This window comes from Pelmatolapia mariae, linkage group LG2 (genome assembly GCF_036321145.2).
Source record: "Pelmatolapia mariae isolate MD_Pm_ZW linkage group LG2, Pm_UMD_F_2, whole genome shotgun sequence".
In the NCBI taxonomy this organism is placed as follows: Eukaryota; Metazoa; Chordata; class Actinopteri; order Cichliformes; family Cichlidae; genus Pelmatolapia; species Pelmatolapia mariae.
In genome coordinates this window covers 21,747,245-21,765,428 of record NC_086228.1, presented here as the reverse complement: position 1 = coordinate 21,765,428, position 18,184 = coordinate 21,747,245, and the positions used below count along the sequence as shown (strand labels likewise).

Genomic DNA, 18,184 nt, shown 5'->3' with positions numbered 1-18,184 from the left:
AGTTTTATTGTTAATGTGGTGTGAATTAGTTGATTGGTCTATCATTGTCTGATTTGCTCTGCTATTCTGCTAAGCTTGTGGTCTCTTTTGTTTAAAGTGTAACATCAGAAGTCACGTCTTTTCACAAAGGCAGTGGCAGGAAGTGGCACATACTTTTGGTGAAGCAGGTGACGAAGGTCAAGCCATGTCTTGCTCTTAGCCTCTGCAGAGTACTGTGAGAAAAATGTCCTGTGAAGACATGATGTCTATTGATTATGACAATAACTTGCTGGTGCACACACACACACACACACACACACACACACACACGCACACACACAGTGTGATTTTCCAGGGTTCTTGAAGGACATTAAAGCTCTTCTTTTGATGTTGGCTACCTTTTGTTCTGCGCTATGTAAAGATGAAGAATGTTTTAGAAATACTTCAGTAATGTAAACCTTCTGGTGGCTTTCGTGAGGTCAGTCAATGACTTACAGGGTTTCAATGTATGCTTTTACTTCATTGGCAGTGTGTTCAAGATCATCGTCACTTTCTAGATGGTATTGCACGGTGGATCAAATTGACACTACTTCTCTGCTTTAATAATTTCATCAGTTTCAACAAGATCCTCAACACCACTGCCTGAAATGCAGTGTCAAATCATGACAGAGCCTCCACCATGTTATACAGATAGCATATGATAGACACTCACTGTTTTACCTCTCCCCTCACTTTCATATAATATGACCTCTATAACACGGCATATCCCAGCCTTTTCTACCTTTTTCTGTTCCTTAAGACTGACTTCCTCACAGCGATGCGTCTATAGAACCATTTCTGATGAGCCTTCAGCAAACAGTAGATGGATAATCTGAAGGGTCAGATGCATCTCTCAGGTCCTGTGTCAGGCCTTTGCTGGATTTCTTTCCCCATATTTCTTCAGCACATGACTTTCAGATGCTCTTCTTCTGAGGTAGTGTTTTTAAGCCTGTTAGTTCTTCTTTTGTCCACCACTTGTCCAGTTTTCTCAAGTATTTTGAAGGACACAGTGCACAGCATATTTTTGATGCAAAAATACTATTTAATGCCTTAGAAACGGTGTTATCCTTGGAATTTTATATAGATTCAACTAATGAAATGGGAGCAAATTATGCAACAGGCCGCTAATAACAATGTGCCTAAAATTTAATATTGGTTCTTTGCTAAGTTTTCTGTTATGTGTAAGATCTAAGATGTTTTTTTTCAATGCTTGAATGATTCATGGGTCATTTTTAAGACTCCTGAAAAACGCAAGCAAAGAAAAATAAACATTCATCAGGACCGAAATGAATGGAAAAGCAGCCGATGTCCAAACAAAAACTTTGAAAGACCTTCAGAAACACTTTAAAAATTATTAGAAATTTGAAAGTGAAATATCACCAGATGAGCTCAAGACATAGTTGTGTTTCCATATTAAACATAAACTCACTGTGTTTTTAATATCTATTAACCAGTTGTGATGTTTTCAAAACAGACTGCTTAATGCATGTTTTATGCATGTTGTTGCGCATGCATGTTAATGTCTTTCCAAACATTTTGTTTGTTTGTTTTTAATAGACTTTCTTGTGGATGAGCAGTTCCCCTAGATTACATACATTCATTAATATAAGGTCACATAAAAGGTGAGTCTCTTCCTCAGCTACATGTTCACATTTTTTCTATTCAGCACATTAAGGCCATTAACACCCAAATAGTTAAGATAATTGTTCTTAAGAACCTCTTGACTTCATTATTTCTTTTACTATGTAGTCGGATGGTGGTGCTTACTTTGGCAAGAGGCAGTCCTGCCCTGAGGCTATGGGGATTCCTTTCCCCCATGTGTCAGCTAATGTTTACTGAGGCCTGAGGACTGAGGTTGGATCACAGGATTTCATAATCCACTGCCCGTACAGTGGAGCAAGGGCAAAAAAATAATTCTCTTTGTGTCAACAGTTGTTTCATTCATGGGTAATTTCCCCATAGCCAGAGACAGGGATAGAAAGGAGAAAAGAAATGGAGGGAGAGAGGGAGGAGATAGCAAGAGAGATGTCCGCACTCAAGTGTCCTGCTTCCCCAGGAGCTGCTTCATGATTTGGTTATAAAGCCTCGCTATTTGTATTCCACCTGAGTTGTTTCGTCTTATTCATGTGTTTTAACCAACCATGTATTTGAATTTATGAGAGCTATATAAGTCACGAGATGCAGATGATGTCAGCAGTTCTTAAAGAAAGGAGGGACATCTCTGGAATTGCTACTCAACAGTTTTCTTCTTGCTCTTTGGACTCTGGCTATGTTCCAAGAGGATCAATGCACTGTGGGAGTGAACGCTGAATGGCAGCAGTGGAGGTAAAACTCGCTGAGACCTGAGCATTGACTGTGCAAGTGAAATGTTGGAAATACAATATTTTGTATGTTGCAGAGCAGTGGCGCACCCTCTTTGATGCTCGTTTATTTTCTAATTATAGTAGCAGTGCTATTCAGGTGTTTCGCTTAGAAGACTTACATTTTACAGTAATTTTAGAGCTTTTGTGATTTCAGAAGGAAAATATTGTGGAATTTTTAGCACTCAAAGGCATCTTTATCCAACAACATGCTGGTGTGGCTGACTTTTCACTGGCTTAGCCGACTGTGGTTGCTTAGATAAATGATTTGATTAGCAAATAAGAGGCAGTGCAAATTCAGAGAGAGAAAAAAACATCACTCAAAATTTGACCTCATGCTTAGGAGTGAACAGAGACAGCTCCTTGTAATCCCTCCTAACATTAATAGGCTGAAGCAACAAAAGGGGCAAAGCAACTAAATGACTTATATTTTACACTGATTACAGTGACATTTATTTTGCAGCTCAACATGTAACCAGTCACTCCCAAACACTGTCTGTAAATATTCAGTTTGTTTGTGCTTGACATCTAACAGAAATGTTATGCTTTTGCTGTTTTTCAAACTTTTGAAAATCGTGTATTGTTTACATCTTCGATCATTTGATTGCACCTTTCTGCTTCCTAGCCTCCGGTTCATTGCTAAGATCCTGTGCAATACCGCAGGGTACTTTTAAATTATGCACTCTGCAACTGTCACACACCAACCATTTTTCTTACTACTGCCCACCTTATTAAGTCTTGCCCGACAACAGAGCGGCTAAAACAACTTCTTCAAACATCTCCAGTAGTCAAACTGTTAAACTTCCCCCATCAGTATGTGTTTATACTGCTGTCACAACTACAACCTGGTGCCCATTTGCTATGTTCCTCAGTGAACACAAAGGTAACAAAACCCCATGCTTTTTGTGGGCGAGCCATCACGGCCCTTTGCAGACCTCGGGATGTACATCCAACGCATACCCGTGTACTTTTTCTCTCCTCAGCTTTTCCCTGTTATCGGGGCCACGCAGGACTGCAAAAGCAGGATCATCTTAAGGTGGATAAAGAAGAACTTTCACTATCATAACCCTCTGGATTAACTGGTCCCTTCTCTATGCTGATATGAAAGTGCACTGCGTTGCGGGCATAGCACATGAGTATTCCGGGCAGACTGTGCACTTTGAGTCAAAGGTGAATTGTTTAGCATTGTATCACTATGAATAGGTAACTGATAGTGTTTTGTTGGTTGACTGCTGCACTGGCAGAAGTCTGTATTCAATAGTTTCTTGTTCAACCAGCGCAAATATACATAATGAGAAAAGAACAAGTGACGGCAAGAAAATGAAAACAGTGGAATTACCACCCCTGTTCCATAAATAGCAACTATGGTGAAATAATAAAGGGGGAAATGAAATATTAAAGCAATAACAAGAAAGCAGAAAACAATAAGAAAACATTACAAACATGCAGCACCATTTGTGAACATCACTCACCTGTGCTAGTTTTATTCTTATAGTACTGCATGCGTTTATTATACTAACAATAAAAGCGAGCATTTGATAGGGAGAAAAATACCGGCATCAGCCTCCCAGTGGTTACTGCAAGAATGAGAATTTTTCTGACAGCTGCAATATCTCCTGTTTGCCAGAAAGTAAGTACACAACAAACAAATACCAACACTTTTGTAAACCCACTCTGTAAATGGTCCAGTTAGAATTAAGTATTAAAGTTTTAGCTAATTTCAGCAATTGAAAAAGCAGCAGTGGATTTAGTCTATAAAAAGTTCGACTTGTCAAATAAAATAAAATCATTTAAGTAAAAATGCTAATATGTGAGTTTTTTTTTTTATTTCTTTCAATTATTGGATTGATAAAGCGATTTACTGTTTTTGAGTAGTGCGGGAATGTTTTGAAAAGTGCACCTCATAACCTTTAGTGTTGCTGACAAGTAGAAATACTTCACTGCACAGAGCTTAGCTGCTGGCCACTGAACCTAAACCTAACTCACTAATTAACTTAGTCTATGGTTAATTATGCCAGTAAGTTTAGCATACTGGCATACTGTAACGCTGCTGTGAAATGTGAATCGCTGAAAGACACCTCCATGAAAACACATTCATTGATTTAACTCCTGTGTTCTCATATGTTTCATTAACTTTTGCAAGAAAGTGATTGATTTCAACTGTGTGAGATCTGGTTCAGCTGGGGGCAGTGTTAAAATTGAATTCGGGTCTCAGGCTGATAAACTATTTGTTTACAGTATTTACTGTAAGGTGTGCATTATTACATGGGCTTGTCTGAGTGTGTATGTATGCGCATCCAAATGTGACGCTGGATGCTGTTAAAAAACAACATGCGGGATCAACCTTTTATTGCTCAAATGAACTGACTGTCTACATAAGAGTAAAAATTTGTATCCACTTCTGTTCAGTTTGTGTAAATAAGCATATGACCCCAAACATTATCTCCATTATAAGCTACTAAGAGGTTATGAAAACAAGTCAACAACCAAGCATTACTCCATAAAACTATAAAATGTTGCTGAAGCACAGCATACAATTATCGTATATCTGAACCATAACATCCCATGCTTCAAATGATGGGCCACTATTACACTTTTAACACATTACCTCACTGTAGTAAAATGCTCAGTACAGACTATATCACATCTCAAAACCACACTGATCTCCAGCATTAACTGGCACCAACCCTGTTTTAGTAATATGCATAAAACTCTAAACCACAATGACTTCATTAATTGATTGCCGAAAAACTGTTTTGCCATTTTTCTTTATTTTTCTAAATAAAGTTTTAATGTTCCGTTGAAACTATTGGGTTCAGTTTATTTTTTTATTTATTTATTGCAATTTCTCTCCTTTTTGCACGCCCCAGAAGGTTGTCAGGCTTAATGGCTTAATGTTTTACTTTTTCATCGACAATGTCCATTTATTCCCGTGTTTGTTCTGTAACTGTCAACCTCATATTTAACACACCAAATTAAAATGTCAAACATGCTGTCAGATTTTTTTTTCAAACTTATAAATTGCTGTGTTGAATTTATGGTTTAAATCCATTGGATTTAAAAAAAAAAAAAAATTAAATAAATCTTCTGATGCTCTGGAGACCCCACAGTTTACTGCAGTGCATTTTGAATTTGTGCTAGTTTATCACCAATGATAACACCAAGAAAAAAGTGAGCAAAGGATGCGAATGCAAACCAGGCTCATCTCTCAGGCCCGGGCTTGGTTCCACTAGGTAAACATTACAAACATTCAGGACCTCCAACCCTCTATGGATCAAAACTCGGTGTGTGATGCTAAAATACAATCTGCTACCCCAGACCACTCTGTACTGAATGCACAATTAAAGTATACTAAACAGCATGAACTGCCTTTCATGTGCCATCTCGGTAATCGCACTATGCACAGGGGGATATGAGTCTCCCAAGGAAGCCAATCCTTCTGTATCCCTACATTTTCTGTTACCCAGATATCTGCAAAGGGAACTGCCACCTTCCTGTAGCACCTTACACCACCTTTAACGCCAAAGGCTTTGAAGACAGCTAATTTCCATACTAATTTCTTTCTTCCCCCCCCCCCTCACCATAATTCCAGACCAGGCACGAGGCAAGAAGACATGTGTTGCTTGATCTAATGGTGGGGACTAATTGCATTCTGGGATACATGCCTGGAATTTAAAATGTTCAACAAAAAAAGCATGTTGTGCAAGCAGACCACATACAACATCGAGACAATTAATAACCCTCCTTCAGGGAAGAAATTTTGGACTGTCCAGCCTCCCAGAGGACTGCACTGCTGCCTTTATTGATATCTGTGGTCAGATAGAGACAGGCCCGCCATCCTCAGGCAGCATGACTCCACTGGGGCTCCACTGTGACTGGACTGTTATGAAGCCAACTTAGCCAGCCTGCTCCAATCATAGGAGCACAAACAAGCTCCTAACCACACTGAATGCTAAGCCAGATCAGTCTCGGGGGTGGTTTGTCAGGTTTTGCAGGATAACATAGCATGAGATTATTTTTTTCTCTCTCTCGCTCACTCTCGCTGTCTCTCTTCCTCTATTTCTATCTCTGTGTCTGTTATTTTGAATTCACATGTCTCTGAGGAGGAGAATGCCTTTTCGACACATGCTGACACGCACACACACTCACATCCATACATAGTGGCATAGACACAAATGCGCCTGTGCGGTTACACCCACACACACTCTCACCTCCTATCTCCCCTCAACACAAGCAGCCAAAGCGTTCAAGGTCTCCATTTATATGGTTCAGATATGGTTCAGCTGTGAAATTAAGATGAGGTGTTGACAAGCTAATGTTGAAATAACAAACCTACTAATTTGCGGCTAGCCTTCTGTACCCCGTGCCATCAAATGTTCCTCAAACCCAGTATTAGGGTGATGAAGTGTAACATGTTAAACTGGCACAATGATAGGGCAAAGTCCTCTGGTGGCACATTACGAGAAGCAATAAACATGACCCTCCTGCATGCTACTGCATCTATCACACAGACAACATATGGGTGCCTGCAGGGGTGACTGTGCTTACACACTGGGGTTTGCTAACAGCACTGTCATGGTCACTAAAAAAGGAAATGTAATTTGATGAAAAAAATAAATAAATACTTTTTTGTCAAACGGAAGTCAACAATTGTTTAAGTGGGAAGTTTCTGTCTTAAGTGAAAACCACTGCAGCTGTTTTGCTAGTTGGCTTTTGAAGATAGAACAAGGCAATGGTAGGCAGAGAGGATTATTTGTTAGTGTGGCCATGCTGTGGAGGGAAGTGTTCATCTGTGAATATAACCTTATTGTCGCATTTTAGAGCATGCAGTCCAGTAAGGCTAGTCGGGATTTAACGCATTACCACGGCTAAGTCAGGCACAGCAGCTCAAAACATTTTTGGATATTAGATTAGATGGACAGATTAGAGAGGAATTTAAAGCCCAACAATATGTTTTTCCCTTCTTGGCTCCCCAGGCAGTGAATACAAAGATCAATCAACACATTTACTTAACACTGGCATATGTCACCACCTATTAAACGCAGCTAATCACGGCCACACATGCACCAATTCAGAATCACAGCCAGACCCTAGTGACCATGACGTCTCCGTTCACTGCTTCACTCTGAGGGGGTGAAAAAAGGTACGCAGCCAAACTAATTTGTCTTGACGAGAAAACAGCTGTAAACACCCCCAAGGGGGGGGCGACGAGATAAGTGCCATGTTGTTGAGATGGTATCAGATGGCGACAACGTCCCACCCAGGCACCACACACTATTTTCAGGTGTTCTATCCACCATGTTGTGCCTATTAATCAGAGCTGACACTGAATAAACACAGTAGCACAAAGCTAATTGACCATACACCACGTGAACACGTGTTCACAGATCCTGTCTATTGTCCATTCAAAGCCTTAGGTTTGTGTGTCTTTGTTGTTTTTTATTTTTATATATATATCTATATATATATATATATAGATATATATGTATTTTGCTCCTTGAAAAGGCCTAGACCTCCTAACAAAGACAACTGATTTTGCACGCTGTGGTAATCAGATCAAAAGGAAATCTTTTGGTATTGTGCCCATGATTGCACCTATTGTGCTTCATGCTATGGAAACAGGAAAGAGATGCTAAATATCATGATTCAAATGATCAAGGATTCAAAAACATGAAGCTCTAGAATTTTTAATCAATAAGATAGATTTGGTACAAAGCACACTGACTCAAAGAATATTTCTTTACCGGCTCAGGTTGCCTAAAGCATTCATAGCTCTAAAATACTTGATTTCCCAATACAGAAATGTTTTAAAGAATAGGTAGAGGTCAATGCTTGTCAAGGGAAAAAGAAAAATGTTAAAAAGAAGCATTTTGTTGATTTTGGAGAAATGCTACTATAATGGCAAATATCATGACTGATGTAAGGCTAAAAATGGTCGGTAAAGTATATCCTGCTTTTTTCTAAATGGATTTCCAACAGGCAGAGATGAGAAAATCAATAGATAGAAAAAAATTAACTATATGCCCTGTACTTTATATTTTTCAGATTTTATCCTTCATCTCATTAATTGTTCTAACATTTACACAAGCACATTCCTTTATTATCCAACCTGTTGGGCTACATTCAAAATTTTAAAAGAGGAAAAAATTATCAAGTAAACTAGAATGACAACAAATTGTTTATATTTCACTTCATCAGACTATACAGTAATTTTACAATAAGAACAGACTCAAACATAATTTAATACAACGAATTGCTGATGTTCTAAAACTGTAATTCCACTTGAACAAAAAAGCATTTAAACTGTTATTTATCATACAGACGTTCAAATAGAAACCACGAGAGCACATTTGGCTCCAAACATGAGAGGATTCTACACAAAGTCTGTTAATTGCCATCTAACAGCATAAATAGCTAAACCAATTATGCATAAATAGAATAAGCTTCTCTTAAATATGTTTCATTCAGAAGCAAATGGGTCATTGGGTTACAAATTATTAATTGTTTAAACATCAACAAACTGCATATTAAATTGATGCCGCTTTTGATGATCCGGAGCCCCACCAACCAACCCTACAACTTCAAACAGCCACATTCAACAATTCTTTCATTCATTTGCATCTGTATATAACAAGGACCGTATCCATTCTAATGCAAGGCCATCTGAATCCATTTTCTGCTTGTATTGAGCAAAGCAAGGAAACAGCTGTATTTCCATTAAACCTGATGGAGGCTATTCAAGGAAGCCTTGGACATTCACAGGAAGGCATAAGATCAGATCTGTGAACATTAACACCAGCTCTTAAAGAATGAGGAAATGCTTGTGCCCAAAATGTTTGTCAGCGAAAGTCACAAATCCAAGTTTTTTTTTTCAGCTATATGCCAACACTCCAGCAAATAAGAGAGGAAAGTATGATGCCATAGAAATACTTGCATTTTATATCCACTCACTGATTTGCAGAGAAGTGACTGGGAGGGAGGGAAATGGTATTGAGTGGTAACAGAATGAATGACATAAAACAAAGCTGCAGTCACTGTAATCTGCCACTTTTGGGTCCCATACCAATGCTTTGGTAAACTCCGGATTCAAAATGGGATTCAATTAAAAGTCTCACATCAGCCACCAGCATTTCAGACAAAAAAAAGTTGCTGAAAAGCAGAAAACACGTCCATTTTGCTGTTGCATTGTGCACACAGCCATGTTGGTGTGCCCAAGGGACTGTGTGAACACTCAGATGGATGGTGAGAGTTGATACTAATTGATGTATCATGGACAGGCACAGTGTGGAATGGAGTGGAGGGCGTATCGTCATTGACGAGAGGTCCATAGATTAAGCTTGTCAGTTCCCCTTCCTTTTTATGCCTCTGGCAAGGGGTGCTCAGGAGGAATCAATTTTTTTGAGAAGCCGTATGGGTGAGGACCATAATAATAACATCATCCTCAGCTCCAGCCAAAATAAGCATGGCCATCTTGCCCAGTCTGAATCGATGTACCACTGTCTCTGCTGTCCTATGGTCGCTCCTGTAAGTCCATTGCTGTGCGTGGGCCAAGATTCAATGCTGGGCAGGACATCGAGGTGATAATGCCAGCATCTGTCAGAGAAGCTTAGATATTCCTTTCCCAGCAAGCAGCAGGGACAGACTATAGATCTGTGCCATTCCTTGGCAGCAGAGGAGAAAAAAAGGTTATGAAATAAAATCAGTCATTCTCTGTGTACTTTCAAATGGACTGGTTCAAGCTTCCCACCACAAATGCTTCAAATAAACTCAAAACTGATGTGAGGTTGTGAAATTCCCTTGGATTTAAGACTGCTCTGCCTTCAGACTTCAGGTTAAAGAATTAATCTCCACCCAGCTTTAATTCACACACAACACAGCGCTACATACATGTGAGGAAAGAAATGTATATTACATTTTAAAAAAAGAAAATGATATTTTGGTTAAAAAGACTGAATTTTCTTCCGAATCACAAACCTATTAATAGCCAGTTTAAAATGAAACACTCAGTGCAGTTCGTGGTGAATAGTTTCTATCAAGAATAAATGCTGCGTGAGTTTAAACTGTGACACAGATGTGTCACGACTCAAATAAGGGCATAGTTTTCTATCTTTTCTGTTAGGTGTTGAAATGTACTGATTATCACTTTCCTATTTTGATGTATAATATATATTTTTATGGTAAATATATCATATGTTATTTCAGAGTTAAATAGACTGTAACGGTGGTGTAAAAGAGAACTGAGGCTGGAACATTATGTGTGGTCCTGAGCCTGACTGACTGACAGTTTAATGAATCGGTGGACAAGTAAACACATTACTTTACTTTCTCGCAATAAGTTCTCCTCTTTTTCTTTTTTTTACAGAACAAGTAATTGTTGTGGTTAAAGAAAAACCAAACACTAATGTTAAAACAGACAATGCATCATCACTCACCCACAACAGAAAATTTAAGGATTTTAATGTAGCTGTAAAATCAATAAAAGACACAAAGGTACGTCAACAGCAGGAAGTATATTGAGGTAGATTGTAGCTCATAAATGAAACATGCCATCGCTTTCTGAGAGAAAGAAATACATTGTGGCTAAATTACTGCTGTAGTTTATGATCTACCCTGCTGCTCGAGGCAGTGCTGTTGCGTTTATTCACACAGCACTCAACTGAAGGGTGAGAAACATTTCCAACATTTTTAACCTCTTAGCCCTCGCCACATACTGCGGCTCTTCAAATCAGAAAATTTTCATACTTAAGGTTTTTTTTTTTAACCTTACTGTACTGGATTAATGGCAGAACTCAATCCATTTTGCAATTAGTAACTCAATGTCTTAACACCTAAAAAACCACACAAAAAACACACAAGATTCAATAACAGAAGTCCATCTTCATTTATTGCAAACTGTTGCTCACCCACTTTCCAGCACATATGTGAACAATCAAAGCAGCAGTTTTAAGTTGCTCATGACTTTAATTGACAGTTTTTGTGAAGAACTTTTCTCTCTTTTTTACTTACAATCAAGCAAACAATACAAGCCTCTGCATCACAATCTCAGACTGACAGAAATACAAAGCGTCCTCTCCACTGTTTTGCACATACAGTGATCAGAAAGCCCCGAGGAGAAAAGAAGTCCCTTGCCATTGCCTAAGGTTGTTTAACTCAACATTAACAATGTATGAGCTTAAAGATTCTACTGGCACCGTCTTTGTACAATTGCAACACATCTTAAAGGTGTTGCAGCAAAGCAAACAAGTTGGTCACACTTGATTTTTTTGTCAAAATGTGATTTCTTTATGCAAGATAAGTTTAAACGTCCATTAAGACATTAGGGCATCTGAATTGCTTAAACATCAAGAGGTTCTTTAAGGAGATAGTGTAACTTATTTTTTTTCTTAATCTCAACATTTAAAAAATATGGAGCTGATAGTAATTCTAAACTTCTAAGGACAAAAATTTGTTCTGTTCTGGTGTGTGAGATACAGTAATGTACACTTTCATATTCATGTATTCTGAATGGTTTTTGGTCAAGATAGTACACAAAATCAGGCTCAGTGAAGCTGCTGTAGCTTGAGTTTTTATTAAACGGACACAGCTGAAGCTTTTGATGTGAATAGAAACATAAATGAATTTGGTAAATTACATCTTTACATTGCAAAAGAATGACCGTATTCTCCTTTCCATATACAGTTCAACAACCCTATATTGATTAACAATGATTGGATATGGCTCAGAACTAATTCTCCTCCTGGTCAGAATATTAATTGTGGTCAAACTCTAGACTTCTGTTCCAATAAAGACAGGGAATTGATTTGCCGATGTGCTTCATTGTTATTCTTGTGGCACGCTGTTTGTTTTTCGTGGGGGTGAAACAGTCTGGGGGTAAAATGGACAAGCTGGAATAACAGAATCGAGCGGAGGCTGCGGACGCTAGGTGTCACCCTTGTGACTTTGAAATCTGCCAGCCCTAGACAGGATGTGATGGCGGCTGAGCGCCGGTTAGAGTCAGGCAAGCAGCCGGGCTGCATGGGAGGAGGTGTGCGTGCGTGTCTGTGTGCAAAGGGCCGGCTGTAAGCGAGTGTCGCTTCCATCTGAATGAAAAGAGTGAGATTTCAAGGAGGGCGATGACAGTCTGCAATATGTGCAGAACGACTAAAACAACTTCATATTCAATCCTTTTTTTCTTGCCATAGTTTTCCTGCTTGTGTTGGCTGAGATTTAATGGTCACATTAGATGGAGCCATAATGTCAATTACCCATTGTGGAGATAGCACAACGGGCGCCTTGAATGTGTTGTTACATTATGACCATTAGCTGTAGGTAGGATGAAGGTCACGGTGAACCCAACTCATCATTGACCTTATTAACAAAAGGTTTAATATTTACAGCCATTAAATGGCGTAATAAAAATCATTATCGCTATAATTAAAAACACTCTGTTGTAGGCTTTCTATGGTTCTCGTGCTCATTACAAAGTATTTAACAAAATAATGAACTAATAGCGATAATAAAAAATACAACAACGCTAGCATCAAGCAGGTATGAAACAGACAACTGGCTGTGACCGTTCGTGGGGTAAAAGCTTTCGAATTTTTTCGAATTTCTTTTTATTATATATAAATCTGAGTTACTATTGATTTGGCCCGTGGCAAGATTTCCCCCCAGCTTGTTGTTACATGGAAGCCATCATCTAGGCCTATAATATTTGTTCATTATTGGAAATTGCCTCACCGTGGTGCCCGGTGTTGCTGAAGTTCAGAACATTAAATGCATGACAGCCACGTCTAGGGTCTAAATGATGCAACACGATGCGTGCACTTGCAACGGTTGTGGGCTATAGATCAGCGGGCCGTGGCTGACTCTAAAATATGCAGTATAAGCCAACAGTAAACACTGTCGAGTAGTTTCGATGTCTGCTCTGGCACAGAGGTGGCCACACCTTGACGTATCACCTCTTGTCTCTAACAAAAGTCAAAAACAAGAGCGAGTATTCTCCTGTTGAAGATCTGTATAGTAAAATATGACTTGTTACATTTAATGGAGCACAACAGTAGAAAGGAACGCAAGGACAAATCTGTGAAAACTTATCCGTGGGTTCTCTTCTCCGCTTCTGCTGGAAGAAATTAGTCTGTTACTTTTGTCTGTGGCATTCATGGGAGTCTTTTCAAAGACCCCCATGGGTCCCCAGACCCTACATTTGGAACCGCATTCTAACGATCATCTAATACTCAGCTTCGTGTTTCGGCGTGTACGATGTAATTGCCCGTCGAGTCGTCCATCTGCAGGAGAACAGGTAGTTGGCCGCGTTTCATTGCTGTACTTTGCCCCACCCACCAGCAGCTCCAGCCCTCCTGTGTAACCCCTGATTGGCTGAGGGGATTGCGGGTCCTCAGACCGAGCGCTCGCCTCGGAGCTGAGAGTTCGCCAGTGTGCACCAGTGAAGCGAGAGGAGCGCTTGTTGGAGTCAACTAGACAGCCTTCTGGCAACGAGTAGTGATTTCTTTTTTTCTGCCTCAGCCAGGCTGGATATAGGCGACTGTGCTTCAGTTTGCTGCAGCTAAACATGAAATGCGTTTTGAACATACAGTAGTGCTCTGACAAGGTTTCCTCCCACAGGCTTTTGGCTACATTTTCATCGGATTTTTTTTTTCTTTTTTTCTGTGTGTTGCATGGACTAATAATCGGGATATGTGAAGCCTTTTCCAACTGACACAGAAGGAAATTAATTAGTAAGTAAAAGCTTGAAGACTTACGGAGGGGACGATAGACTAAATCTGCTGGAAATAAAAAGGTAATCGGGACTTGAGTGATGTGATGAGACATTCCTGCAATTGCACCCTCTTTTTTAAGCAAAGCTATCCGGACTTAGGCTGTTGAATAATTTTGCGACTGCTGATTCTTTATTTTATTTTATTTTTTTCATCAATTGTGCAGTTTAAAAGCCTATAGCTGTCTATCGATAAGGAAATTTGATCATTGCCTGTATTAAATTGCACAAAACAAGATGTTTATTCAAAATGCGACTTAAATATTGACTGGGATAAAGGCTGAAAATCTAACACGGACTTTTAAGCTCCTTTACTTTATCAACAAAGAAGATTTTTTTTTAAAATTGTGGACTTACTCAAAGGAATTTTGTGTCTATGCAGTCCGAACATTTATTTCTAGTTCCAGCCCACTTGAAAATGGACGGTTCATCGCACGAGTCCTGTGTAAGACCACTTTGCCGCTTGATAAGAGCAGCACGGATTTATTCGACTAAATCAGTACTGTGAGAAGATTCAGCATGTTTTCACAGATCTGTCGTCCCCAGTGTTTCGTCCGCTGCAGTAGACCAGAGGATGTTCCCTGCCTGTGGAGAGTGAAATAGGCTAAGGCACTTGTTAGAATTTTAGCTTTCACACCTAGATATAATTTGCATACATAAGAGATTTTCATCACTCAGACACTTTTTGGACATTTTAATGAGATGGTTAATTTGCATAATTTTTCCAGTTGTCTCTGACGTGTACCTCTGTGCGTAATTATCAAGGTCTTTGTTAGGCACAGGAAAAGTCAACAGGTACAATGCAAACGAAGGAGATGGAATTAATACAATTAACTGCTGTGTTCCTCCTTTTTTGGGTCGGGACTGAAGCTGTTATCAATTTAAAGTATGGAATAAACGAGGAAATGAGGGCCGGGTCAGTGATAGGAAACGTGACAAACGACGCACTAAAGCAAGGATTTCAGATTGCACCGCAGCCCCCGTACTTGAGGGTCATATCCAATTCACATCCTGGATATGTTGAACTGAGTCCAGCAGGAATTCTTACAGCCCAACAGAAAATAGATCGGGACGTATTTTGTCGACAAAACCCAAAGTGCATTATATCCCTAGAAGTGATGTCAAACTCTATGGAGATCTGTGTCATCAAAGTTGAAATTGAGGATTTGAACGATAACGCACCCAGATTCCCTACGAGCCACATTGACATAGAAATTTCTGAGAATGCTTCCCCTGGTACCAGGTTTCCCCTAGAGGGGGCAAGCGATCCGGACTCGGGGATCTTTGGAGTGCAATCATATTCTATCACTCCAAATGAGCTTTTCGGACTAGAAATAAAAACCAGAGGGGATGGGTCGAAAATTGCTGAGCTTGTTGTGCAAAAATCGTTAGACAGGGAAACTCAGTCCCACTATACATATGAAATCAGCGCAGAAGATGGAGGAGACCCACCAAAGATAGGTGCGGTCCAGTTAAATATTAAAGTAATTGATTCTAATGATAACAACCCCGTTTTTGACGAGCCAGTGTATACAGTTAATGTGATGGAGAATTCCCCCCGTAATTCATTAGTCATAGACTTGAATGCAACGGATCCCGACGAAGGCACTAATGGAGAGGTCTTGTACTCGTTCAACAGTTACGTCACCGAGAAAACGAGGGATGCTTTCAAAATTGACCCCAGAACCGGGGTTATCACTGTCATTGGTGATTTGGATTATGAAACGACGCAAATATATGAAATCGACGTCCAAGCCAAAGATCTAGGTCCAAACTCTATCCCAGCTCACTGCAAAGTCACCGTGAATGTGATGGATACTAACGATAACCCACCTGTCATCAGTTTACTCTCACTGAACACAGAGATGGTGGAAGTTAGTGAAAACGCGCAGCGTGGATATGTCATTGCGCTGGTAAGGGTGTCAGATAAGGATTCTGGGGCAAACGGCAAAGTGCAGTGCAGGCTGCAGGGTAATGTTCCGTTCAGACTACAAGAATATGAGAGCTTTTCCACTATACTTGTTGATGGCAGGCTGGACAGAGAGCAAAAGGACACATACAACCTGACCATCCAAGCAGAGGACAGTGGCATCCCCCCTTTACGCGCCACAAAGTCGTTGGTAGTAAAAGTCACAGATGAAAACGACAACCCTCCCCACTTTCTTAAGCCACACTATCAAGAGATGGTGATGGAAAACAACCTCCCTGGCTCATGCCTGCTAACAGTATCAGCTGAAGACCCTGATCTGGGGATGAATGGCACAGTTTCATACTCAATAGTCCCTGGTGAGATTAAGCACATGGATGTAAACACATATGTCAGCATAAACCCATCAGGCCGCATTTATTCAATGAGGTCGTTTGATCATGAATACACTAGGACTTTTGATTTCAAAGTGCTGGCCAGAGACAACGGCAATCCGTCTTTATCAAGTAACGCAACAGTGCGCATCGTCGTGTTGGATGTCAACGACAACACACCTGTTATGACAAACCCTCCGCTGGTTAATGGCACAGCGGAAGTTTCTATCCCAAGAAACGCTGCGAAGGGTTACATGGTGACCCAAATTAAAGCTGACGACTATGATGAGGGGGAGAACGGGCGGCTGACCTACACTATCTCAGAGGGAGACAGGACTTTCTTTGAAATCGACCAGGTGAACGGAGAGATACGCTCCACCAAAATGTTTGGAGAAAACGCCAAATCCACCTACGAAATCACAGTTGTGGCGAGGGATCACGGCAAGCCCTCCCTGTCCTCTTCGGCCTATATAGTGGTGTACCTCTCTCCAGACCTCAGTGCGCAGGAATCTATAGGACCTGTCAACTTGTCTCTCATCTTCATCATCGCCTTGGGCTCTATCGCAGCTATCCTGTTTATCACCATGATTTTTGTGGCGGTCAAGTGCAAGAGGGATAACAAGGAGATCCGGACGTACAACTGCAGGTACTGACTAAAGCCCGTGCGTGCTTGTGTGTATGGATGTATAGATTTGTGTATGCAAGAGGGAGAGAGACAGACAGACATTTTGTGTGTTCGCAGTCACGCTTGAACCTGTCAGTTGTCAGTGCATTGCTTTTGTTATGCAGCATGTAAAGGCTTCTAATCTGAGGACAGCAGATTTCTTTCCACAGCTGAAATTGAGTTATATCTAAATAATCTCTACTGCATTAAATCAGAAACATTCGCTAAGGCCCACTGTTCCGTGTTAGCGAAACATGATTGATGGATTTAATTCTTTCATTGTAACCAATTGACTCATAAATATGACGGTTCAACTGTCATGTTCAATTTGCGGATGTGTTGCCGGACAATTAACGCCCCACTGGCTCAATAGCAGACCCAGACATTTATTATTTAACCTCCACCGTGGCTGATTGGCTGTTATCAGCTTTAATCTAGTGTGATTATGGATACTCCTCAAGGATCATTCAGGCTCCCCTCTGCCTTTCTCTACAAAAAGTATAATAATGTAAATATAAATATAATATAAAAACAAAAAGAGTTTAGATTCTATGAGAGTATGTAAGTCATATCCCACTCATTAACTATGAAGACTGCTTCATGGAAAGGAGCAGATTATTGTGTTCCTGAACTTGCATAGCGGATATTCTGTTGTGTTCATCAGTCTGAACATCAGTTATGGCTTTGATTTCCCCGTGCCACATTACCACTAAATTTACATATAGATTGGATTTGAGAATTTAACCTGAAGCTATAATCATATTTTGCTCCAAACATTATTTTGTTCATTTAAAGTTACTTCATTTTTTTAAGCAGTAGTGGTCATGAAAACGTGAGAACTCACTTAAGAATAATTGTTGTTGTTTTTTTCACCGTTAATTACAAATTATGTACATATATGTATAAAAAATGTTCCCTTGAAATTATCACAGGCGTGTTTCAACACTCTTAATTGCAAAGATTGGACTTGGACTAGAGAGTTCTAAGAGGAAAATATAATCACAAACTATGTCTCCATCACAGTCGACCCCTTTTTTTTAATTGTTAACAAGAGACACTTATATCTCCTGGCAAAATTTTATAAAC

The 18,184-nt window shown here is 39.9% G+C and overlaps 1 protein-coding gene across 6 annotated transcripts in view; it reads left to right on the top strand.

The window, feature by feature from the left end:
- The first annotated feature begins 13,791 nt into the window (after positions 1–13,791).
- pcdh19 (protocadherin 19) overlaps positions 13,792–18,184 on the top strand; it is a 52,290-nt gene continuing 47,897 nt past the window's right edge. For all 6 annotated transcript variants that reach the window (XM_063494488.1, XM_063494486.1, XM_063494485.1 and 3 more), the window contains exon 1: positions 13,792–17,080. In XM_063494488.1, the coding sequence (XP_063350558.1) occupies positions 14,934–17,080 (2,147 nt within the window). In that variant the 5' untranslated portion in view covers positions 13,792–14,933. The remainder of the gene's footprint in view (positions 17,081–18,184) is intronic.